At 35.5% G+C, this 25617-nt stretch overlaps 3 protein-coding genes across 4 annotated transcripts; all 3 read left to right on the top strand.

The window, feature by feature from the left end:
• Positions 1-4570, top strand: LOC147400991 (uncharacterized). The gene is made up of 3 exons (XM_086442067.1): positions 1-141; positions 264-380; positions 4259-4570. The coding sequence occupies exons 1-3, from the start codon at positions 106-108 to the stop codon at positions 4436-4438; spliced, it is 333 nt and encodes a 110-aa protein (XP_086298193.1). The 5' UTR covers positions 1-105; the 3' UTR covers positions 4439-4570.
• LOC147400990 (protein kinase PVPK-1-like) lies at positions 4259-10676 on the top strand. 2 transcript variants are annotated; one of them, XM_086442066.1, is made up of 4 exons: positions 4259-4392; positions 7203-7271; positions 7674-8897; positions 9652-10676. In XM_086442066.1, the coding sequence occupies exons 3-4, from the start codon at positions 8329-8331 to the stop codon at positions 10529-10531; spliced, it is 1449 nt and encodes a 482-aa protein (XP_086298192.1). In that variant the 5' UTR covers positions 4259-4392; positions 7203-7271; positions 7674-8328; the 3' UTR covers positions 10532-10676. The 2 variants fall into 2 exon arrangements, with proteins under 2 accessions (XP_086298192.1, XP_086298191.1); XM_086442065.1 differs by having other exon boundaries at positions 7630-8897.
• An 8009-nt stretch (positions 10677-18685) lies between these two features.
• LOC147400989 (Sucrase/ferredoxin-like family protein) lies at positions 18686-23897 on the top strand. The gene is made up of 5 exons (XM_086442063.1): positions 18686-19195; positions 19287-19372; positions 19462-19767; positions 19953-20036; positions 23296-23897. Exons 1-5 carry the CDS (start codon positions 18785-18787, stop codon positions 23648-23650), a joined length of 1242 nt encoding a protein of 413 aa, XP_086298189.1. The 5' UTR covers positions 18686-18784; the 3' UTR covers positions 23651-23897.
• Positions 23898-25617: the final 1720 nt, after the last annotated feature.

Here is a 25617-nt window from a genome sequence, read left to right as displayed (position 1 = left end):
AAAGAAGATACCCTGGATTGGACTTAACCTTTTTATATATAAGAAAAAGAGAAAATCCTTACTTTTCTCTCCACAAAGTAGTTTTCGTGTTGTTGAGAGAAAGAAATGGCGATGGCTTCAAATCTGGTCACATTTCAGAAGGTGCGAAATGCCACTATTATTGGAGGTTTCGGTGCTTACGTTCTTCATCCAAATTTCGAATATTTTTTTAAAGAAAAACTAAGTATGATTGTTGGAACTTAATTTTTATTTTTATTTTTCAGTCACAGAGGCTTCAGGTTTTCTGCAGAAAGAAAGAGAGAGATAGAGACCATTACCCCTATAAAGTCATTGAAATTACGCCACCTCCAAAGAACCTCGGCGTTCGTTGCTTTCCCTCCGTTAGTACTTCGATTATTTATTTATTTAATTCTAAGTATTTTAAATTGGTCTATATTAGTTTTCATGATTTGGGATTTCCATAAATAAACAAGAAATTTTAGAAAAATTGAAGAGGGACCCTTATTTCAATTATGATTTTTTTTTTTTTTTGGGGGGGGGGGGGAATTATGTGGTATATTTATTACTTGACAGAATATAATTATTTGTTCCATTTACATAATTCTAGACTTGGGTTTGAGCTCCTTTGCTGAATTGGTCGACGTACCGCTCTGCAAGTGTGGGGTTGGTTCCCATTTTATGCACCAAAGTAAAATAAATGCAATTTAACTATGTAGAAGCACAGTGATACCATAAAGACACTAATAATTTCTTTTGTTCCAAGTACATAAATTTTTTCAGTGCCATTGGTGTCATGGTTTTAAATCTCATCCGAGACCGGGACGACTCGTCCGATGTGTCTCAGTATCGTCCACCAACGAGACGGATGGACAAGTCAAATGTATCAGACGAGATTTAAAACCATGGTATGGTCTCATTGTTGAATGAGATGACTTAAACATATCAGAAAACTAATCGTTCATGGATGAGACGAGAGGTCAAAGAATACCAACTTAAAAACTAGTTATTGTTTGCTAAAGCTACAATGGGAAAACCAAAAATTTCACCTCATGGTTTTGCAAAGAGAACACCACTCTAATGTTATCTGTCAACATTTGGCTTTTGGTTAATGTGAGACTGACCGCTTATAATGATGCTTTTGTAATACAATAAAATGTATAAGAGGGGAAATCATGATTTGGATGTGTTTACTACCTCAAATATGCGGGCAAGAAAATGTGGAAATATGAGTTTATTTAATTTTTTTATTGGTAAACATGTTATTAATGAGATCAGTAACTCGGTGATGGGGGGAATTGAGAATGTGGTTATCTCATTATGCTTTTCCGAATGTTGAATATTCCTCATGTTCAATTTGTTAGAATATGATAGATATTTCATTAATTATCTGTCTAATGTGACATGAGGTCAATGGGCTATAATAATTTTTCTGAATTTGCATTAACTGTTTAGATGTATCTCATCAAGGCTTGTGAAACTGAAGGAATTATTAATGTTTCCTGAATTGTCATAGGTCTTATTAACATTATCTTTACTAATATTGTGAGGGAAAACAACTTTTTGATGTTATTTCATAGTTCATCTTGGCTATTTGTTTTATTTCAAAAGAAGTATAGCTTATTAGAATTTTATTTCGAAATTATGAGTATTAAAATGCACTTAAAGAGTAAAATAGTCATCTACTATCACTAAGAATAAGAGAGAGTATGTGTGGTGTTTCCTAATACTCATGTCTTTATGATTGCTGGCTCACCATCTGTATCGACTCTCTTGGGACTTTGATGAGCTAAATTGATGTGCAAAGTTATCCTGATTGTCAACAAATGAAATCTGTTTAGCGATTCTTCTAGATAAAATGAAGTTCTTTCCAATTGGGCATCTGTGGTTCCACTAACCCGCTTATTAACATGTGTTTCATGAATGAAGTTGGGGAGTTCTAGGGGAGTTGGGATATGAGAACTTTCTTCTTTTGAAGTAGTGGGAGAATTGAAATATGTAATAAATTGCTTGTGGAGGATATTTTCCTTCAATCTGACACCTCAAGACCCGTACTGCGATAAATCCAATTTTCTGTTTCTGGGCACCAGTGGGGTAGCCAAACAAGTTCCAGTTCTTAAGTTAGATTTACAGAAAATGTTCTACTGGAATTGCATAAAAACCCTAACAAGTTAAATTTTACCCCCTTTAATATGTTCTAGGATGTTTCTTTTCCTGTACACATCCATATTGCTTTCCTTAATCCTTGGCGATTGGGATCACTATCTTTTTAGAACTCGACATCAGTTACATGTGGTGGTACCTTTTCCTGTACACATCCATATTGCTTTCCGTAATCCTTGGCGATTGGGATCACTATCTTTTTAGAACTCGACATCAGTTACATGTGGTGGTACCACAGAATTGGGATCGATACTCTTTGAATTTGAACTTAAATATATATTAAAAAACTGTTACGTGTTGACGTGTCATTCCTGACTGATGTTTTGTTGCAGTTTGATCCTTGGTCTGGGTCTTGAGGTTGGGATACTTCCTTTGGCAAGTGAGTGGAAATCTTGTTATGGGCTCGGAATTTGTTTATCTTGTCGCATGGCACAAATCTCGAGGTGATGGGTGTAGGTTGGGATGCATTCCTTTTTTTTTTTATTTAAAAAAAACCTATACATTACTCAAGCCTTTAGATAGACTTGAACAACCTTGCGCATCCTCCCTCCCTTGGTTACGTAATTCTCTAATTAAGACCCTTAGGAAGTTCTGATCATTTTTAAATTGATTTTAGTGACCTAAGAATGTCCTTTAGAAGGATACTGTTTTCCTGGATTGTTTCATTTGTGATCTGTGCAAAGCATACAAATCAATGTTGCCGCTTTGCACATTTCCCAAAATTTTCTTGATCAGTCACCTCGGATGCACAAGTAGGGGTATCAACTGATTGGATTCGAGTATGTTTAGCGTGATCCCATCAACAATCGGTCTAAAATTGAACCCAATCTGACCACAAATGGTCGAGTCTATTAGGTATGCGGTTATCGGATTGGACAACAGTGAAAACAAAATGCATATAGCAAGGCCCTGTGGATCAGAAAGACGGGTTACTGAACAGGTCCAAAATCTTGTTTAAGAATTTGAACAAATAGTAAGTTTGGTAACGGGTTCCCCATCTCACTCCTACACATGACCTTGATCGATCAATCTACCCTACCCTACCCTACTCTACACTCCATGTATGGGTAAAGGTGGAAATTTGGTTGTTCTCTCTAAAAGAGGTTGTCCTTTTTCCAACTTTATGAGCATCTTTGTTAATAGTTAAGCGAGTCATTTTACTTTCTCCAACTTAGATAAATGGAATGGCAACCTTGTCCACATTTCTAGGTTTAATTCTTGTTGGATTTTATTCCAAAGGTAATGTAATCTGTGTTACGTTCCCTTTCTTGTTGATACTGAACTAAAAAGTTGGTTCACTATCTCCACATGATATATAAATGGAATGGGAACTTGTTTACATTTCTAGATTTATGTCTACATGAATTTTATTCTCAAAGGTCATCCAGTCAAGTGGATTGGAGCTAGATTCTTTACTGCTTAGTTCCATCTATGTCCAATAGTTTTATTTAGAGAGTTACTGTTGCCACACCAAATGTGTATATTTCTTTGGTGATTTACATAGGAATATTTGTGGCATTAGTAAAAGTTGGTGCGTCAATAGTTACTCCCTTTATTTACTGTCTCATTATTTTTTAAAGTGATACCACTTACTCTAGTTTTTCCTGTACAGAAAGGGAGTTGTACAATTCTTTACTTTATATCCTTTGATTGAAATCATCCATGGGTATACTTTTGGGACTAGAAAGCATTTCAAGACGTGACCGCCCACTGATTGAATATTATCTATAAGCATGCAACGCCATGTGCCTGTGCTAGATGTGGGACTCACGCTGACCCTAAATAATTTGATCACTGGGATGATCAGGCCTAAAATAAATTTTCAAGGACATGAGTTGTGTACTCCATATAAATAAATTTTTTGCACTTCACAGGACACGTGAGCTGCATGGTCCAATGATTGGCATTTGTAGGCCTAATCATACCTTTACTACAAGGACTACCAAACATGTATATGCATTTTATTTACCTACTTTCAATAATAGAAGACTTGGCTCCGGAGTCTGGACAGCCAAATGTCTAGGATGAGGCTTTGTCGTGTTGTTTTTTAATTTTATTTATTTGTTTATTGTGTTTGGTGCACATTTTTCTTTAACAGAACACGCAGTGTGGGGAGAATGTGACGATAGAAGGCCAAACTTACACAGTTTCGGCTGTAACTCATCGATACCAGCTTCGAAAGGGAAAGTATGAACCGAGCGAGAAGAGGCTTGACGTACTGTCAACTGGAAGGTACATCTTGAACTTGTACCTAGAGAATCTACTTGAACAATCTTGATTTTACTTCTGTTGAAATTCAACAATATTTTGATTATTAAAATATAGTTTCTTCCTCCAATGACTTATAATTTGTATTCTCTTCTCTTTTTGCTAATAAAATTTACAAACCTTATTTGTTTCCTTGATTATAATTTTCACCTAGTAAGTCTAGAATGTGAGAATGTAAATACCCAACAGAGGAAGGTGAAGGTGATTGACTTTAGACCCGCCCATGGGCCTTTCAATTGAGCCCATGATGAACATGTCCGAATCAATTGTATTGTGAGAAAAACGTGGGTGAGAATGAGATTTTTTTCTTTTTTAGGAAACACGTGGCAGTTTGACGTTCACTTAAAGCTTAACAATCGTATCGTAAACAGCAAAACCGTACTACTCTTTGGGGATTGGTGGGATCCACCCTATGGTGCATCTCCTGCAGCGCATGTTAGCATATGGCAATCATGACGACATCTCACATCGTTGCCTTCTTGTCCCGTAAAATATTAAAAAAGAGCAGCCCCTCTAACTCCCAGTATTTAGACATGCCCCTCCACTTTTTGGTAAATATTGAGATAACCCCTGGCCTCGGTCTCATAAAATGACATAAATACCATTGTACCTATTTCAACTTCGTCTTTAATCCATGCTTTTCAAACTTGGTTTTAACTTCCTTGAGAAAATCCTTAAATTTTTTTTTTTACCTAAAATTTCATTTTCTTTCACTTCTCCAAAGATGGATCCCGTTCAGTACCAAACATTTTGGCCAACATTTTAGCTAATCATTTTTATCCTACATGGGTTGAAGTTGTGGAATGGGCTGATTTTTGGTGAGGATGATCTCTACGGTGAGGAGATCATCCTCACAAAAAATCAGCCCATTCCAAAACTTCTAGCCCCATGTTTACAAGTTGAAAAATCGTGGACTGTCCACTTTTTGTAAACATTTTTGATGGGGTTTAAGTTTTGGAATGGGCTGATTTTGGTGATGATGATCTCCTCACCGTAGAGATCATCCTCACCAAAAATCAGCCCATTCCAAAACTTCTAACCCATGTTTTGAAAAATGTTTGCCAAAATGTTGGTGGTGCTGAACATTTCCCCCTCAAAGACACTTGTTTATGAGGTTTGAACATTGACGGAGAGAAAATCTTCAAACACTGAGATGGAATGAAATTTTTTCACCCAAGAGATTGAAGAAGACTGTTTTGGAAAAAAAAGAAAGAGATTTGGTAGAGGTGGAAAATGAGGGTGTTTTTTTATTAGTCTCTCAAAGAAGACTCAGGTCAAGAGGTATGTCATCAGTTGGAAAAGATGGGGGATCTCTAATATCCACTAAAACATGGAGGGATACGTTTATATATTATCACAATGACTTTAGAGATCAATTGGTTGAGTTATTTTTGCATTAAAAATAATTGTAATTAACAATTTATACCGGATTTAAAATGATATTTTATGGTTTAGCACTTAAACCATCCTTGTGATAGTTGAAGGTCCTGTTTGGATACAAAGTAGAAAGTAGTTTTAAGAGAAAGTAGCTTCAAAAAAAAAGTAGAAAATAATTTAGTTTTAGTTTTTAAAAAGTTAAGAATTTTTCTTTTTAAAAGTAGTTTGTTTGAAATTAACCCAAACAAATTTTTCTTAACTTTTAAATGCTCAAAAGTGAAAAAAAAAAAACCACTATTTGAAGTGTATTTTAACTAGAGATGTTGCAATCATATCATCAATATTAGTCATATTTTTACTATTATTAAAATCTCTTTAATACTCCTATGATTGGACAAAATCTTTATCTTATATTGTTGAAAGAACTATCTAAATTTTTTTAAGATTTAAATAAAAATTGGGTGTAAAAAATTATGACAAAACAACAATAACGAAACTTCGTCCCAAAGATTTGGGTCAACTAAACGAATAATGTTAATGTTTCTCCATTCAACTTTGCGTCTGAAGTCAAGTATTATGTTATTTAAAATGGGTTAAACTCTAGGAATATAAAATTATTAAAAAAAAAGAAAGAAAAGGAAATAAAAATATGTTAATTATTAAATATCATATATATATGGTGATTGGCTCGGGTTGGTTGGGATGGCCAAAGAAACGATCCAAAGTTCGGTCCGAGTAGAAAAATTTCAACCCAATCCCTAAATAGTACCACTCCAAGCCCAGATTGCAATCGAAATGAGTCCATCAAGGTTGGGTTGGTCCCACCCAACGCGAGGTGGCAAAAAGTTAAGACTGTTAGAGAAGAAGAGCCCATCCTTACAGATTCCTTACGTGCATGGAGTCCGTGTAGAAAATCCATCCAATATAATAAATAAAGAAAAGTCAAATCATAGTAGGAAAAAAAAAAAAAAAAAAACAAGAACATAAAACAAAATAGTTTTCTTAACTTGGGCCGAAAAAAAAAAGCCCAAAAAAAAAACTAGCTAATGTAAAAGTGATACAACCAGGACTATATTTTAAAAGACGAAAGAGGACTAGAATTTTGCAATTTGCCTGACCATATCAAATAAATGTTAAAAACCGAATCTCTGTGGCTTTTGGTCTGCTGTGCCGTCTGCGAGAACCGAGAACAAAGATCACTGTGTCATGGGAATATCCAAAAATAAGGGCAGTTAACTTTGCTTGTGACTGAAACTCATTTTTTCTCTTCGAAAAAAGCCAAAACGATAAACGACGAATAACAGAAAAACATCTCTCTCTCTCTCTAGATTGGATCTGAACTCCTAGAAAGAAACTCTCTCACTCACTCTCTCTCTCTCTCTCTCTCTCTCTCACAGAGCTCTGAAGGGCCTCATTGGATCTCCCAGTCATGAAAAATTGCATTTCGGGATCTTTTCTCTAACCAGGTAATCTTTCTATCGATTTCTTTCTTTATTTCGTGGAAGATTTTTTAGATTTCTTGAAGTATCTGTTAATGACGGTTTTCAATTTTAAAATTCAATATTTTGGTCTCTATAATCTAATATTGATTTCTTTTCCTTTTTTTTTCTGAAAAAGATAAGATTTTGATCCTTTTTTAGTCAATTATTCTGCTTAATTATGGATTTGGGATATTTCCGGTAATCTTTTGGATTCTGGTGTAATGGATAGTCTCCTTAAATTCGGAGGATTGGGTTTTGAAAAAAAAAATCTGTAAGGAAGATCCTTCAAATTAAAGCATTTTTACTCTGAAATCTTGCTTTTGGGTTGATTTTTGTACAACAGTTTCCACGCATTGATCCATCTGATCGATAGAGTCTTTCGATCAGAGTTGGGTATTCTGTGATTGATGGCTACAACAACAGGATTTCGAGCAACTTCACAAAAAAATCTATGTACACAATCGAATTACAGTGTAGCGGTGCCCGCACCCAATTTCTCAAGCGAATCACTCAATGGTGCTGGTATTGGTTCTTTGTCGAAACCTCTCGATTCCGCAGCTAACCATAGCACATTGGGGAGCTCTCACCCCCTTCCACTACCACCCGGGAAACAATCCTCAAACGAAGACTTATCCTCGTCTTCCTATGTAACTGCTCCCGATCATGGGATGAAAAGTGCTTTTGTAATCGATCAGAAACATTCACAAAAGATGGTCGACAACCGATTTCAAAAGCAAGAACTAACAAATTCATTGAAGAAATCTTGTAGATCCATAAGGGGCATTTGGTAGTTGTGGGTTCGAGTGATCCTTCTGTTGAAACAACAGATATAGCCTCTCAGGAGCAACGATCAACGGAAGTGGCTCAAGAACATAATGTGTCGGGTTCGCTTCTCACTTATGATTTTGAGGCTTGTAATTCGAATTGCTTGACAAAGCCGGCAGATTCTGTTTCTTGTACTTGTAAAAAAGTTTCTGTGCAACAGAATAACGAAACCCATTATCCGAGTTCTCCTAACAGTTTATACAGTGGAACCCAATACATGGAAGCTAAGGACAGCTTTGGCACCACGATTAGTGTTGATAAGTCTTGCAGAAGTGCCAAGATTAGTGACTCTTGCGATTTCGTGGAGAGCAGGGAGAGTAGCATTGGCAGAGGAAGCACGGGCAGTGATGTTAGTGATGAGAGCAGCTCGAGTAGATTTAGCTGGGCCATTAACAAACCCCACAAAGCGAATGACACAAGATGGGAAGCAATTCAGGCTATTCGGTCTCGAGATGGGATGTTGGGGTGGAACCATTTCAGGCTTTTGAGGAGGTTGGGTTGTGGAGATATAGGGAGTGTTTATCTATCAGAATTGAGTGGGACTGGATGCTATTATGCGATGAAGGTCATGGATAAAGCAGCTCTAGCAAGTCGAAAGAAGCTTCCGAGGGCTCATACTGAAAGAGAAATATTGCAGTCTCTGGATCACCCATTTTTACCTACTTTGTATACCCACTTTGAGACCGAGAAGTTCTATTGCTTGGTCATGGAGTTCTGCCCTGGAGGTGACCTGCACGCACTCCGGCAAAGACAACCGGATAAGCATTTTCCTGAACATGCAGCTAGGTGTGATCCTTGATCTTTCTTCGTACTTGTTTGAATTTTTGTTGGTTTCTGATGAAAATAATCGTTATTCAATATTGATTGCTTCTGTGAGATTTGGTTCTACTTTCATATAGATATTCTGGTTTCCTAGATACCTACATGATGGTGTTAAGAGCAACTGCTTACTACAATCATGTTGTGTAAATGTCTTGTATATTTGCGTCCCTTGTGTTTTGTTATGCCCTTGTGAATTGTCTTTTTCGGTTTTGGGGGGCTATCTCGGCCTTCATTGTACTTTTTCTCTTGATTTATAAATTTTTATACTTATCCAAAAAAAATAAAAAATGTCTTGTATTCTGTTGGTGGTACGCTGAGCTGTGGGGTGCAGCGCCCCCTGCCCCCTGACCCAAATTTTTTAGGGTTACGAAAAAGGCAATTATGTAATATTTTCTTAAGTCTATTTCTACTTCCACACCCTTGATGTTCTCCCCTTGCATACATACACGCAGCCAAAAATATAGAAAGTGCACTTCGCACCTAGACCATGGATGAGTACATAATATAAACATGTGTTCAACTCACAGAATGAGAATTAATAGATTTACATTCAAAGTTGACAATTTCCTCTTTTATGTACAAACTGTGTAGAATGCTAACAGTAGTCATGTAATTTTACTATGACAGTTTGATATGTTCATAAAAATGGTTCTGAAATGATCAAGTGAAAAATAGATTGCTGGCTTTTAACTTCTGTACCTTTGTAATCATGATACAGGTTTTATGTGGCAGAGGTTCTCCTTGCTTTGGAGTACCTACACATGCTTGGGATCATTTACAGAGATCTTAAACCAGAGAATGTCTTAGTGAGGGACGATGGACATATAATGCTTTCAGATTTTGATCTCTCTCTAAGATGTGTCGTCTGCCCTACACTGGTGAAATCATCGAAGACAGACATGGACTTGTCAAAAAAGAACTCTGGGTACTGTGTTCAGCCTGCTTGCATTGAACCCACTTGTATGATTCAACCATCTTGTGTGCAACCGACATGTTTCGGGCCACGCTTCTTATCAAGCAAATCCAAGAAAGAAAGAAAAGGGAAACCAAAATATGAAGTCTATAATCAAGTGAACCCACTTCCCGAGCTCATTGCAGAACCTACAACTGCTCGATCAATGTCTTTCGTGGGTACCCATGAGTACTTGGCTCCAGAAATCGTCAAGGGTGAGGGCCATGGCAGTGCTGTAGATTGGTGGACGTTCGGAATCTTTCTCTATGAGCTTTTGTATGGGAAGACTCCATTCAAAGGGCCGGGAAACCGTGCTACCCTGTTCAATGTAGTAGGGCAACCCCTCAGATTCCCAGAGACACCCACCGTGAGCTTTGCTGCAAGAGACTTGATCAGAGGTTTACTTGTGAAAGAACCTCAGCATCGCTTTGCGTATAGGCGTGGGGCAACAGAAATAAAACAGCATCCATTTTTTCAAAGTGTGAATTGGGCACTTATCCGATGCACCAATCCACCCGATGTGCCGAAGCCATTCATGATGGACTTATCAGCAATAACAGAGACGTCAACAGTCTCCAAAAATGAGAATGTGCCAGGGTTTGATGTAAAGCCTTCAGGTAATTACTTAGAGATTGATTTGTTTTAGTAGTGATTTTGTTTTCCTGTATCTGTTTCATTGCTCTCCATGTATTCTGTTTGAATGGATCTTTTTCCAACACCACGGAGACCAGAAATATTCCTGAAATTAGTCCATCAAAACAAAGACTGAAGTTGCTGTTTTTTTCGTCAAATTTTTTTGCTTCTCTTTTTGAATTAGTTAACCAAACTGGAATTAGTTATTTTCAACTGTCACCTATATGGTTCTCTGTGTGATCTCGTACTCACGTGGAACATTTATTAGCTGAAATCAACCATGAATAGAACAATGGGTACTGAGTAGGAGCATATTACTAATCCTATTATTATAATGGCTACATACAAACGACTTGGGCACTGTGTCATGTGTTCACGCCCTCCTTTATTAAGGCTCACTGTTCTTACCTTTTCTTTATGAACCTAAGTAATAATTTCTATATCATTTGAAGTTTTGCTTCTATTGGAAAGGTATCCAAGATGTGGTTATGCATGTATCTATTAGATTATGTATGCTAGTGTTGTCTCTAGTTTCTTTTTAGCATTGTACCATATTATAATGGTCATCCAAATAAAAAAGCAAGTGCAAAATATCTTAAAGATTCAGTTGTTATTCTTTCAGATTTCCTTTCTTATCTTTGATAGGCCTTGGTGAGGCAAAAATGTAGGACACAAATAGAACACTGAAAACTTTTCAACTTTAGTCGACCCTTAAATGCACATATTGGAGAGATAGAACACAATCAACTATGGAAATTGTGTCAGATTGGGTATCCGTCCATAGGTTGAACACCCTCTTAAAGATAAGAAAATTGTCCGATTCTTGTGCCATCCCTTTCAATTTTTCAATAATGTATAAGAAAAGATCTGAGCATTAAATGTCCGTATGTTTCCCCTCAAAAATGCAAATTTCAGGTGTATGATTGTGCATTTTCCTTGGAAACTATTTCTCTGCCCAAAGCTATTGCTCCTTGAGCGGAAAAAGGATTTCCTCTCTACCAATGTAATTCTCAGGAATCATGCTTACCCCCACCGATCAAAACTAATAACCAACCTCCCTTATTAACATTTTTCTGGGTGTCATCTAACACTGGCATTCATTTTCTCAAGTAATTTATTTTCCCATAAATTGAATTTCCGGAAATCATACAAACCAAGTAAGCCAGGTTCAATGAAGTATGTGCTTAGAGGAAGAGAATGCTACATTGGAAGGCGAACGATAGGTGCCCGAGGGTAACAGGTACTACCAGGAATAAAATGTCAAGTTATTTTTAGGAAATTTTCTAAATAAATAATTTGTTTTCCAATTTTAGTGGATTGTTGATCTTTTCAAGAAGTAAATCCCTTTTGGTGTTGATAGCTCAAAAGTTCTGAATGTAATCTAAAAAGCTTTAAGAAAAATTGAAAATTGCAATTTAAAGTTTTGCTCCAAAAGAATTCCCTAGAGCGCTCAAACAAACATTGAATACTCTATGAAAGTGGACTTTTACAAGTTATTTTGCCATAAAAATTGAGTTTCTCATACTATTTCAGACTGAAAAATCTGTTTTTTGTTCTTTGTTGGGCATAAACACCTGAGACTTCAATTTTAAGATAAGAACAGGCAACACAAGCCATTCTTTATTTAGAAAACAAAGATTCTCCAACACATTTACACCTTCTGAAGAAACCCTTTTCTAGAGAGTAAGCTGTCCTGAGAGAAAAAAATTTAAATTCCGTCTTTTTAAAAAAATTCGTTCTCTGACATCCCCTACTCTCCCTGACGTGGTATGAGGTAGAACCATAGATTTTTTTCCCTAGGGATACATAGCTGTACATCTCCATAAATATGTGCAGTTGTGTATCCCTAAAAAAAAGAATCTATGATTCTAGCACATGCCATATAGGGGGAGTATATGTGCGTAAGAAAATCATTATTCTTTTCAATTAATTAAGCATGAAATCCTAAAAAAGTAATTTTTTTCAATTATTTTGATTGTCCAGTAAAAGATAACAATTCTGAAAACATGTAGTAGATCAGGATATTTATAATACTATTTAAGGGTAAAATATCAATGAGCCATCAAAGAAAGCCCTAATCCAAAAAAATGTGAAATCCATTGTAGATAATAGGGCTGCAACCGAGGTGGGTTGGAGGGTTAACCCAAGTTGTAGAACCTTCAACCCAAACGCAATCAACCTAATTATCGGGTTAGAGCTTATTAACCCAAGTTCAACTAGAGATTGAGCTTCTAAAATCGGGTTGAGCTCGGGTTAACCCAAGTTAGATAATTTTGGACGGGTTGGGTTCATTGAACAAGTCTAATTTCATTTTGATCAACACATAAATTTTATTATGTATCTTAAAAAATAAATACAAAAAAAAAAAAAAAAAAAAATCACTAATAAATAAATTTGCACACAATCTCCAAATCTATTAATTTTTATATTATAATTTATTTTTCTTAATTTTACAAATATATTTAGGAAGTAAAAAACTAATATTTTTAAAATAAATAAATAAATAAATATTTATATGTAAATATAGCATCGGATTCGAGTTATTTGGAGCCTTAATCTAAATTTAATTCAGGTTGAGATTTCCTAGCCAAGGTTCAACTCATTTCCCATATAACCCAACCCAGGCTCACCCATCAATCGGGTTGAGTTCTGGTTAGCTCGTCCAAGTTGTAACCCTAAAAGATGGTGACCAAACTACAAAATTGTACAAACTCAAAAAGACTTGCCCATATGAGTATCAAAAAAGAAATCTTAAGGGCAAAATTAGAACCAAGGGTCATTCAAAATCAAGAAAAATAGAGAAACACAGCCACAACATCACACTCTTAACACCATAATTAAAGAAATATTTATTGAGGAAGAACAAAATCAAATGTACACACTACAATAACACCATACAATCAAAGGAGGCGTATATAATTTTATAATATGAATTTATATATGATATAAAATGAATTAATTAATTTTAATAAAATAAGGACTTTTTTAACCTCAACCCATGACTGAGGCCTTTGAAGCTCTCCTCCATCAAACAGGCTATTGAGATAAGAGGAAAAATACAAATTTCTTAAAAATCAGTACTGATCTTTTATGGATTAGAACAAATTATTTTTCGTAAAATGATTATTTTATTATAATTTTCAAAGAGATACAACTTCAAGTATATAACTATTATCTTGAAAAAATAATCTTTAATTTTTCACTTATACATAAGAAATCCACATTTGGATGTTTACATCTTTACGCAAAAACAAATTAACACAAATCGATTCTAATTACAAATTTTCAAAATCCAATCTCAAAATCTCGTTTTGAGACAAAGTTTCAATAAAGAAAATGATGTTTTCAAAATGGGTTAACTGAATTGGTAAGGTTGATTGAGTTTATTTCTTAGGTCATGCCTTCGAAATTTTATATGTCATTTCCTCAAAAAAGATTATTTAATGTTGTATACGTGCTGGGTGAGATGGCACGTGCGACCCGTCAAAGAAAAAAAAGGAAAAAAAAAAAAAATCAAAATGATCTTCAGTGATTTATTGCCAAATAAATTGAAATATTTTTAAAATTCTCAATAATTCAAGATATATGTGGTTCATGTATACTACACAAAAATGTTTTTAAATGATATCAAACTTTTAACTAATTTTAAGAAGACCTTGAGAGTTACACCTTACCATCCAACACGTGGACAATGTTTCATATTCATACCCACCACATTTTCTTGATCTTTTTGAACAACCGTTGATGTGCCCCACAGGCAATCTTCGGGAGATGAGAAGAAAAGTAACAAAACGTAAAAAATATTCAATGATTACAAGCCTAATAATTTAATATATTTCAGTAGCTGAGATTCTGTGCCGTAAGGTGACATCCTTCTCATGATGGGTCCAATCCTATTGTAATCTTATGTCATATCTAGAGTATATATATAGAAATTGGAGGTCTTAATCTTTCCAATTGACTTTTTTTTTTTTTTCATCATTTAATTAAGGGTGGTGATCTAATATAATAAATAATAATAATAATAATAAGTGTCTTAGTAACGTTTGCCCTTGGACACACGTTAAAGTGCAATAAATACATTTGAGAAATTAAAATTTATATTAAAAATACTTCTAAGAATTTTTGATTTTACTAAAATACCCTTAGATTCTAATTTCCTAGGTGTATTTACTACTCTTTAATGCATGTCCTAAAAGCACATGTTAACAAAACCCTAATAATTATAGCAAACACAGTTTATCATCAAATTAATGATTTACATGGAGTCATCGCCTCCCAACTATCAAGGGTGGAATTAGGACCGGAGAGGGGGAGAGATGAGGGAGTGGGAGGAAATAAGACATATAATTAGTAGACAATAAGAGATATCTCAAAGTTTTGACTTCTGTGAAGGCAAGTGCCCCCCCGACTCTCGTTACTAGCTTCGCCCCTGCCAACCATAATCTTATACTATATATATGTGATATTTTACAAAATGGAACTATGGCCAAAATTCAATAGTTACAAAATCATCAATCAAAATAAATGGGATCAATTAATTGAAAGACATCCTAAGAAAAAAAATGGAAGTATCAAGTATTTATTATTTATTGTTTTATTAGAGATTTTGATTTATTTATTTTAATACTTTAGATGTTAGTGTATTGAAGAAAAATAAAAACTGACAATCCAAATGACATCGTAGGAGGGTTCCCAATTTTTGGAAGAATTACAAAAAAATGGATTGTTCAGACGTATATCAAGATTCAATCTCTGGTTCATATATAATTGACCAATCCTTATATATATCTTTGTTGACAAGATTTATTTTGTAATTTCTTACATAAGGACTCAAAAATTACTAGACCCCCACCTACACAAATAAATTATTGATAGAACGCAAAATGACATTTTCTTTTGACCCAATCTTTTTTTTCTTCTTCTTATCATTCGAGAAAGACAAGAAAATCTTAAGTTAGGAGCATGATCTATAATTTCTCTAGGATTTGAACCCTTAATTGATGATTGAATCAAAATAGATATTTTTTATTTATTTTCTACTCACATTATCTTGTATTCTTAATTTTCTATCAATCTCTAACTCTGAATCTTCTTCCTTACGAAAAATTACAACCCTAAATGCAATGATTAAGAAAGAGAAATTTGATTTACAATTACTTCTTCCAATTATAATTATGATTGATTGATATAGAAATAAAACAAACCTTATTACTTAGTTCTTCTTTGAATGTAGTTCACGTGTGGGAGCAACAAATTAAATTCTTTTAAAAGATTCTAAAATTTTAAAGATATTTTAATTAAAATAGGTGGGATTAACCAAAAGAAATAGGATCAACTCTCTGCACCCCCAATTTGAAAAAAATTTATCCATTTTTTAATCTATCTAAAATCTTTGTAGATTGCACACCACTATAATCTCTATTTTTTCCCCTCATTTCCCACACTCTCTTATCTCATCTATCCATCTCTCTCTTTCATCTCTCTCCTCTCTCTTTCTGTAAAAATATAAGAATACAAATATTTTTCGAGTGCAATTATTCTGGAGATTTTTTAAGTGACGGGTTGTAATCACTAAGCGATCCCAATAACTATTATAACACCACCAAATTTTTGATCCCATTAATGCCCTTGATTTTACATTCGAACTTAATATAATTAGTGTCATTTTGGTGGAAAAAAAAAATTGCAAGTCCACCTGATTTTCATGCTGATATAATCTTTAAAATTCTTTAATTGATATTTAAATTACAATTGACCCTTATGGGGATGGTTCAGTAGCCCTAAAGTTTGTCAGGTTTAGTGCCAAACATTTTTCAAAATATAGGTTAGAAGCTTTGGAATGAGCTGATTTTTTGTGAGGATGATCTCTATGATGAGGAGATCATCATCACCAAAAATCAGCCTATTCCAAAACTTCTAACCCCATCAAAAGTGATTTACAAAAATTAGACGGTCCACGATTCTTCAACTTGTAAACTAGGGTTAGAAGTTTCAAAATGAGCTGATTTTTTGTGAGGATGATCTCTTCACTGTAGAGATCATCCTCACAAAAAATCAGCCTATTCCAAAACTTCTAACCTCATCAAAAGTGATTACCAAAAAATGTTTGACACAAAACTTGGCAAACTTTAGGATTGTCGAACTGTCCATTTTTTGTAAACCATTTTTTATGGGGTTAGAAGTTTTGGAATGGACTGATTTTTGTGAGGATGATCTTCTCACCATAGAGATCATCCCTACCAAAAATCAGCCCATTCCAAAACTTCTAACACATGTAGGACAAAACACGTTTGTTAAAGTATAGGGTAAAGCTTAGGGTGCTGAACGGGACCCTATATATATATATATATATATATATATATATATATATATATATATAGGGTCCCGTTCAGCACCCTAAGCTTTACCACACACTTTAACAAACGTGTTTGTCCTACATGGGTTAGAAGTTTTGGAATGGGCTGATTTTTGGTGAGGATGATCTCTATGGTGAGGAGATCATCCTCACCAAAAATCAGCTCATTTCAAAACTTCTAACCCCATCAAAAATGGTTTACAAAAAATGGACGGTCTACGATTTTTTAACGTGTAAACATGGGGCTAAACATTTCGGAATGGGCTGATTTTTGGGGAGGATGATCTTCTAATCATAGAGATCATCCTCACCAAAAATCAGCCCATTCCAAAACTTCTAACCCATGTAGGACAAAAAACGTTTGTTAAAGTGTGTGGTAAAACTTAGGGTGCTGAACATTTCCCATATATATATATATATATATATAGGGTAGCGTTCAAGGGGAAACTTTTTAGCAAACTTTTTGGCAAAACATTTTTCAAAACATGGGTTAGAGGTTTTGGAATGGGCTGATTTTTGGTGAGGATGATCTCTACGGTGAGTAGATCATCCTCACCAAAAATCAGCCCATTCCAAAACTTCTAACCCATGTTTACCAGTTGAAAAATGTGGACCGTCCATTTTTTGTAAATTGTTTTTGATGGGGTTAGAAGTTTTGGAATGGGCTGATTTTTGGTGATGATGATCTCCTCACCATGGAGATCATCCTCACCAAAAATTAGCCCATTCCAAAACTCGTAACTCATGTTTTGAAAAATGTTTTGCCAAAAAGTTGGCTAAAAAGTTGGCCATTGAACGCCCCCCATATATATATATATAGGGTAGCGTTCAAGGGCAAACTTTTTAGCAAACTTTTTGGCAAAACATGGGTTAGAGGTTTTGGAATGGGTTGATTTTTGGTGAGGATGATCTCTATGGTGAGTAGATCATCTTCACCAAAAATCAGCCCATTCCAAAACTTCTAACCCATGTTTACCAGTTGAAAAATCGTGGACCGTCCATTTTTTATAAACTTTTTTTGATAAGGTTAGAAGTTTTGGAATGGACTGGTTTTTGGTGATGATGATCTCCTCACCATAGAGATCATCCTCACCAAAAATCAACCCATTCCAAAACCTCTAACCCATGTTTTGAAAAATGTTTTGCCAAAATGTTTGCTAAAAAGTTGGCCATTGAACGCCCCCCATATATATATATATGGGTCCCTATCCGTGGCCAACAGTTTGGCAAACATTTTGGCAAACACTTTTTCAAAACATGGGTTAGAGGTCTTGGAATGGGCTGATTTTTAGTGAGGATGATCTCTACGGTGAGGAGATCATCCTCACCAAAAATCAGCTCATTCCAAAACTTCTAGCCCCATTTTACAAGTTGAAAAATCGTGAATCGTCCATTTTTTGTAAACCATTTTTGATGAGGTTAGAAGTTTTAGAATGGGCTGATTTTTGGTGATGATGATCTCCTCACCATAGAGATCATCCTCACCAAAAATCAGCCCATTCCAAGACCTCTAACCCATGTTTTGAAAAATGTGTTTGCCAAAATGTTTGCCAAACTGTTGGCCATTGAACGCTACTCTATATATAATTAGCGTGAATTTATACGAACCGACATTTCACTTGTGAATAAATCCTCTTTTGGCGCAAAAGACAGTTGAGTTTAGGACAACTTTGTCATTTATCAAATTCAAAGAGCAGATCCAGTATATTTTTTGTACATTATTATTGGATAATAGATACAGTACACACAATGCGTATTACACCTTCCGACTTTTTCTTTCCCAGCAAGCATGAAGCATCACAATTCTAAAAGAAATGAGAACAAAGGTGTGCGCACTGCGCACCTTGTCCATTTCAGTAATCACCACTGTTCTGTAATTAACTAATTATATTATCTGCTTTAAAGTGGATGACATTTCTCACATTTCGATTTTCTCTCTCGCACCTCAGACTCCTTAAAATCTCCTCTCAATCTTCCTCACTGCAAACCCTAATTTCTGCCATGGCTGGATCTGGAGAAGATCTCTCTTCCTTATCCACCAACACCGATTCCGTCGTCATCGATTCCTCGAATCCTCAGATTGATGTGGCACCCGTCATCGATTCGTCGAAATCTGACGACCTCAAGTACGGATTTGATCGACCTGAAATGTACTCTAGTTCTTTATCGGGAACTGTTGACCCGTACGATCGCCATGTTTTTCTTTGTTACAAGAATGCTGAGAGCTGGCCTGCTCGTGTTGAAGCCGCAGAATACGATCCTCTTCCGAGTCTTCTTGCTTCTGGTTTGAAATCTCGTAGCAAAGAGATTCAAGGAAAGGTTAGTTTCACCTAGAGTTCTTCATTTTAGTATAATCTGTTAGGAATTTTACGGTTTGATTGATGTTTTTGAGATTTGTTTTGGATGACAGACTCGATTGACCGTATGTGAAGGAGGAGACGGGACCGATTCTTCAGATGGGGATGTTTTAATATTCCCAGAGATGATCAAATACAAGTAAATTACGAGTTCTTTGATTTTGTTTCATTTGAATTATTGTTTGGAGTTCTTTATTTGAGAATTTTTTTTTACCTGATCTATTTAAGGGGTTTGACACACCTTGAAGTGGATAATTTTGTGGAGGAGGTGCTTGTGAAAGGGACGTCATGGGTTTCTGGATCTCAGGAATTGTTGACGGGTTCACATGTATTCGTGTGCTCTCATGGTAGTAGAGATCGGAGATGTGGCGTTTGTGGACCTGTACTTATTGAGAAGTTCAAAGAGGAGATTGAATTGCGAGGGCTGAAGGATCAGGTTTTTGTTAGTGCATGTTCTCACGTAGGCGGGCACAAATATGCTGGAAACTTGATAATTTTCAGTCCTAATTCAGAAGGGAAAGTTGCGGGTCATTGGTGAGATTTTGTTCTCATTTCTAGCTATATGTTGATCTTTTTTTCTTTTTCTTTTTCATATTTTATTTTATTTTATGTTTTTTCGGAGAACTGATTTAGTTTTGGTTTCTTTGCTTAGTAGTTTAGAAATTACTATTAGCTTGGTTTGATGGTGGCACCAACTGGTTTTTTCTTTTGCTTTGCAGGTATGGCTATGTTACACCTGATGATGTCCCTATTTTTCTTGATCAACATATTGGGAAGGGAGAGATCATCGAGCGGCTTTGGAGGTTTGTTTCCGTTAGGTTTATACGAAGTTTCTTGATATTCAGCTGATTATGTAGTGGTGCCAGACCTTGTAATTAGTATCTTAAGAGTTAAGACTAGAATCTTATTCATTTTTTTTTGTTCTACCATACCTTAATTACAACCAACTATAGGAATGCAATTTTGGAGACCCATCGAGGCCACACATTTCTGTTGGTCCATGTGTATTGAATTGCATTCTAAAATTACAAAAATACCCATGTTATGCATGTTGGGATGCCCTTCAATACACGCGGACCAATGGGAATGTGTGGTTTCCAAAATCGCATTCCCAACTATAATATTACTTATTGGGGCCAAAATTTTCTTCCAATGATTATTGAATGGTGTTAATGCTGCTCTATTTTGAATTGTATAACTTAATTGTAGAGGAAATGTACACTCTTAATTTTTGATGTGTAGGCTTTTCTCCAAACTTTTGAGTCCCTTTGTTGGAGATCCCATGGGTGATGCCAGCTAGTCCCCCCCTGACTCTCTTTTCCTCTCCATTTTCGAAGTATTAACTTTCATAGGGAGATTTGCAATAATTGAGGTTGATTTTGTTGTATTTGATGGTTTCATGAAATATGTTTCTCCATATGTTTAGATGTTTCTAGATGTTAGTCGTACGTGCATGCGTGCGTGTTGGGGAGGGGGGTGTTGTGGTAAATCAAATTATTAAATGTACCTAATATTTACATATAAACAGTTTTGTCAAAAGCTGTGCGGCTGTGCCTAGGACCTGGTGTAGACTCCTACACCATCCAAGCACCTAGGCCCCACTTGCTTTAAGCGGGATTTCAAAATGTAGGTTAAAAGGGTAATTTTGTGTAATAATGGTTAGAACTAGAAACCATGGTCTAAGGGGCTTTATCAATTTTAGAACATAAGGGGCATATCAAATATTCACCCAAACTTGGAGGGGCATGTCTAAAAGTAAAAGACATTTGAGCGTGGGCATTAAACCGCTTGATTATTAGTGGTTACATAAATTTAATTTTGTTTACATGTTAGTTGTATTGGTAGTTACTAGTTGGCAATATCTTTGTAATGTAATATTTATATAATTCTTTTTTGCTCTCTTTTTTTAATGACTTTTACTATCTTTTGAAAATTATTCTTTTTCCAGCTAGGCCCTAAGGGGGTCCCCGCTTAACATTTTTAACAACCTTGAATATAAATATTTAATAATTGAGCATATATTGGAAGGTCTTGGCTAGAGCCTTCTAATGTTTCCATTTTCATAGCAAACTAAATTATGTGCCAAAAGTTATGAGTTCTGAAAAATTGCTTTGTAATTTTGTGTATGGTTGAATAAGACAGTATAATTTTGATTTTGATTTTTTGATTGCCCTTTAGTATGAAATTTTCTCACTTCTTATAAGCTTTTGAACGTACTTAAAAAAGTCATGTTTTTTCCACCAAAAAAAAAAAAAAAAAAGAAAGAAAAAAACTTAAAAAGACAATTTAATGTTAAAAAGGGAGAAAATTTAGGTATCACCATGGTTTTCTCTCTTACCCACATTTCTTAATAATAATAGTAAGAATTTTTATCCCATTATTCCCTTAAAGGATAGTTTAAAGAAACTAAATTTTATAAAGGGCATTGTAGAAGGAAGTGGTAAATAATGATATAGGGTTACAATAATAGTAATTGGCACACCTAATCTGCTACCTAAAGGAGTTCAATGATTGGGTTGCCCAAATTAGAATTAAGTGCAAATATTTCTTTATTTATTTGCAAGGATTTTTTTTTACTGGTAATAGTTTATGAATCTGCTCACGTCCCTCGGGTAAGAGTTGTTGAGGATTACTCAAATACTTTGTGCCCGTGTGAAGGACAAGTTTGAGGTGAACAAGAAAGAGGGAGGGGGCAACACTTACACCTTGACCTTGGAATGGTGGGGGTGGAGCAAGTTTGATGCCACTAGGTGGGTTGGTTAATTCAACTCCTCTTACCAGAACCCCTAATGGAAGAAGATCTTAAGCCCATTGAACTCTATTCCAATGATTGGGAGGTTTCTACTCCAAAACTTTGTAGAAGTGAGGAAGGAAGCTACACTTATCCCTAACCTGAATATCTACAATGGAGGAGCCTATTCACTTTCTTCATTAGAATGCTCTCGAATCTTCTGTTCCAAATGTCAACTAAAAAACTTTCCCTTCTCAGCTTTTCCTTCCACTTTTATTTGTTTTGTTTTTAACCCTTAACATTAAAATCAATGCTAAGGAAACATAATCTTGAATCTATTGAGCTTTGCTATTGAATCATGTCCTCCATCTAAACTGAAACCCCATAATTACAAATACCTCCTAAGAAGTAGAGAAATTTTTATATAACATCATCTTTCTAAAAAATCTGGAAATATGCTTAGTTCTTCAATCAAATGTTGGTTTTGGATCACTTCAAACTTTCTGTCTAGCTCTATGTCCTCAATACTCATGTCTCAAGAAGAGTAAATATGTATCCATGGATCAAACTCATGCTTGTTGCACTTAGTTACATATAATGAGGCACTATTTACTTGTAAAAGAGAAGCATGTTTCCTACAATAAATATAGTTTCAACGTATAAAAATTTCCTAGATGATGACACAATTTTTTATTTTTTTTCTTTGTATATATTAAATAAGCATTAATGAATTTTATTATTCTTTTGATAAGTTAAGAAAGCATCTTAAAATAGCCCATTTTCATATATATATATATATTGGTTTTTGAGTGAAGTAGAGACTGAACTACTTACTTTTATATCTCAATAAAGAGGAAAGTATAGTGGTTGGTAACCAAGTAACAATTTGGAACCGAGCAAACCTGAAATTGCAACTAAATCGGTGGAGACATGGATGGGCAAACTGGTGTCATGCATAGCATATTAGTGAGTTATGAGCTTTGTAGGTTCCAAGATGAGTCATTTAATAGTGACGGGTGCGATATTGCTATGTCATGGGAAGGGCATCTATCCTAAAATGTCAGAACTCACATGTGCAGAAAACTCTTATTCACAGTGTATTAGAGTGTACTCTTCAGAAGCTAACATTCTATTAAAAAGTAATACTTCGCTCCTCGGCTTAATTTTTTTATATCTATGAATAGTTACTCTTTTATGTGAAACTCTTGGCTGTCAGGCATTGATAGGCTGCTTTTGCTATGTCGTACATATTAGCTCGCAATGTTTTTAATTCATCGAATTCCTCTAATCAGCTCCAAACAAATTAAAATTTATAAAATGATCAATTGCAGGGGTCAAATGGGTTCTCCTAATGAAGAAGATAAAAAATTAAATGAACAGAAGCTTCCAGAAAATGGTGTGGTTTATCCGAATGGAACCGACTTGGAGAAAAAGGAGAAAGAACCCCAAGATGGAGGAAGCTGTTGCCAGGGTGCCAATGGGTTTTCTTGTTGCAGGGATGAAAAGGTGGAATTGAACTGCATTGGAGTTGCAGAAGAAGGCACTAAAGTCGGTGCGAAGGGTTTGAACAAGCTGTCAGCATGGATGGATAAATGGGAGCAATCCGATGTTCTCACCACTGTTGCTGTGATTGGTGCAGTGGCAACTGTTGCTGTGGCTTATAGCGTTTATAGAAGGTCGGGCTGAATTACTCAGTCTTGTATTTTCTTTTCCTGTTGTTTTGGGTACCTAGAGACTTCCCAAGTTAAGAGCTGAAAAAGGACCCATAAATAATTCTCTGAACCGCATTTATTTTCCAAAGGCGGTATGATAAAGAAGATAGGACCCTGTTAAAACATATGGAGGTGAAATACTACAAACATGAAAATACATAGATTGACACAAATCAAATCTGTTCTGCAGTTCATATATGATGCATGGTTTTTTGATGCAAGTATCAAGTCTGCTAGTTGGTTGTGGCTTTTATACATGTTATCACAATAGTTTTGGGATACTACTTATAATTGAGATTTTGATTCATACCCAAAATGCTTTTGCTTTATTGGGGGAGAATGCTTTCGCAATCTATCAAAAATATGTTTTATTTTTATTTTTTTGGTTTTTAATGAAATGAGTTTTGCTAAATTATATTATTATGGAGGCTAAGCAGAGTGGAAGCTAAATCATTATGGATGCTTTCAGAGGACCTTCCATGTGATGGATGCTCTTAAAGATCGATCTTAGAAACTTCCATGAAGACTTCGCTCTTTCATGCTCTTGCTTGAATGATCTGAGGATGTAAGCCTCTGTTTCATACAGTGCCATGTAAAGCCTTTCACCTTTTGTTCATTACAAGCATTGATCCCTAAGGTCTGGCAAAATTTAATTCCTTACAACTACTACATTCATCCCCTAATAATCACACGAAGGATTGGGCTTTAGGATACTCCATTGAGATAAACGGAAATGATGCGAGGGTGGATTTGTTCAAGGAATTAAATTTTAGTTGGATCTCTGCCTCGGCAGGGCCAGACTCACTCTGAATGATTCCATGCAACTATGATTGAATAGCCCTTTTATTGTTCAGAAGAAATTAAAAAAATTAGTACTGGATGCCACTGTTACCACTTCCATTTGGTTGCTAAGATTAATGGCTCGCTTCGATTGAGGAAGGTGGCTTTGAATAATGGTTTGCCCTTTTCTCGGATAGTTTTTATACTAAAATCGTCCAACAATGCGATGCTGGAATGGTTGGGATTGCACAATTGAGTTACGTGTTTATTATGGTAATCTCTTTTTTTTGGCTTGCTCGTGGGGTTAGTGGTTAGCATCAAAAGGGGGTTCAAGAGGTTTGAACCTAAGACCTTGGGATCAACCTCCACAAGGTCTTACCATCTCCTTTTTTTTTTTAAGTTGGTGGGGTTAATGGTTAGCATAAGAAGGGGTTCAAGAGGTTTGAACCTAGGACCGTGGGAACAACCTCCACAAGGTCTTACCACTTAGCTAAGTGGTCCTTTATAGTAGATCTCCTTGATGGGTGCACTTATATAGGTTGGAAAAACCTTGCATTTGCATCTTGCATCATGCCATCCTTATGATCTATGCGGGTAGGATTTTCTCATGTCCTAACAATGCCTAGGGTGTGCCATAATTCAAAGACCGCTCATTGCTTGGGTTCTTTGGAAAGAGAGAAATAACAGGATGTTCCAGAGTAAGGGAGTATGTTTCAAGCGGTGATCATGGAGATTTTGGGGTTTCTTTTCTTTTGGTCTATTACTTTGCGGGATTGTGTTTTCAATTGGGACTCCATTTGTGACTCTTAGTCCTCTTTTGGATGTGTTTTTTTTTGCTTGCTTGTTTTCTTTTGTTTCTTCTTGTTGTATGGGCGCTATCTCAGCCTCCTTTTTCTCTTCTTGTTTCTAATTAAATTTTATAATTATCAAAAAAAAAAAAAAAAAAAAAAAAAAAACATGGACTTCAATTACTACCACTCTGTGTCTAAAGTGCTTTCAGAGGGTGATTGAAGTTTGGATGGGCTTCAGGCCCTGAAAACAAGGTACAAGTATTCCTGGTCGATTTTGATGATTACATTACATGTTTGAATATACTTTTATTTAATAAGCAAGCGGCTTTGTGGTTATTGCTTAGTAATTAGTAGGTGAAGGTGGGTTTTG

The sequence above is a fragment of the Akebia trifoliata genome, chromosome 5, assembly GCF_017979445.1.
Source record: "Akebia trifoliata isolate Shusen 1 chromosome 5, ASM1797944v1, whole genome shotgun sequence".
In the NCBI taxonomy this organism is placed as follows: Eukaryota; Viridiplantae; Streptophyta; class Magnoliopsida; order Ranunculales; family Lardizabalaceae; genus Akebia; species Akebia trifoliata.
Note: the sequence above shows the minus strand (reverse complement) of the source record. Positions and strands in the feature narration are given on the sequence as shown.

Bases quoted from the DNA above. Each gene is read 5' to 3' on its own strand.
- LOC147400989 (XM_086442063.1), top strand. From the start codon at position 18,785: ATGACATTTCTCACATTTCGATTTTCTCTCTCGCACCTCAGACTCCTT. The intron at 19,768-19,952 runs GTGAGATTTTGT...TTTGCTTTGCAG, and splicing joins GGGAAAGTTGCGGGTCATTG to GTATGGCTATGTTACACCTG. The intron at 20,037-23,295 runs GTTTGTTTCCGT...GATCAATTGCAG, and splicing joins ATCATCGAGCGGCTTTGGAG to GGGTCAAATGGGTTCTCCTA.
- LOC147400990 (XM_086442066.1), top strand. From the start codon at position 8,329: ATGGAAGCTAAGGACAGCTTTGGCACCACGATTAGTGTTGATAAGTCT. The intron at 8,898-9,651 runs GTGTGATCCTTG...ATCATGATACAG, and splicing joins TTTCCTGAACATGCAGCTAG to GTTTTATGTGGCAGAGGTTC.
- LOC147400991 (XM_086442067.1), top strand. From the start codon at position 106: ATGGCGATGGCTTCAAATCTGGTCACATTTCAGAAG. The intron at 142-263 runs GTGCGAAATGCC...TTTATTTTTCAG, and splicing joins ATCTGGTCACATTTCAGAAG to TCACAGAGGCTTCAGGTTTT. The intron at 381-4,258 runs GTTAGTACTTCG...TTTCTTTAACAG, and splicing joins GCGTTCGTTGCTTTCCCTCC to AACACGCAGTGTGGGGAGAA.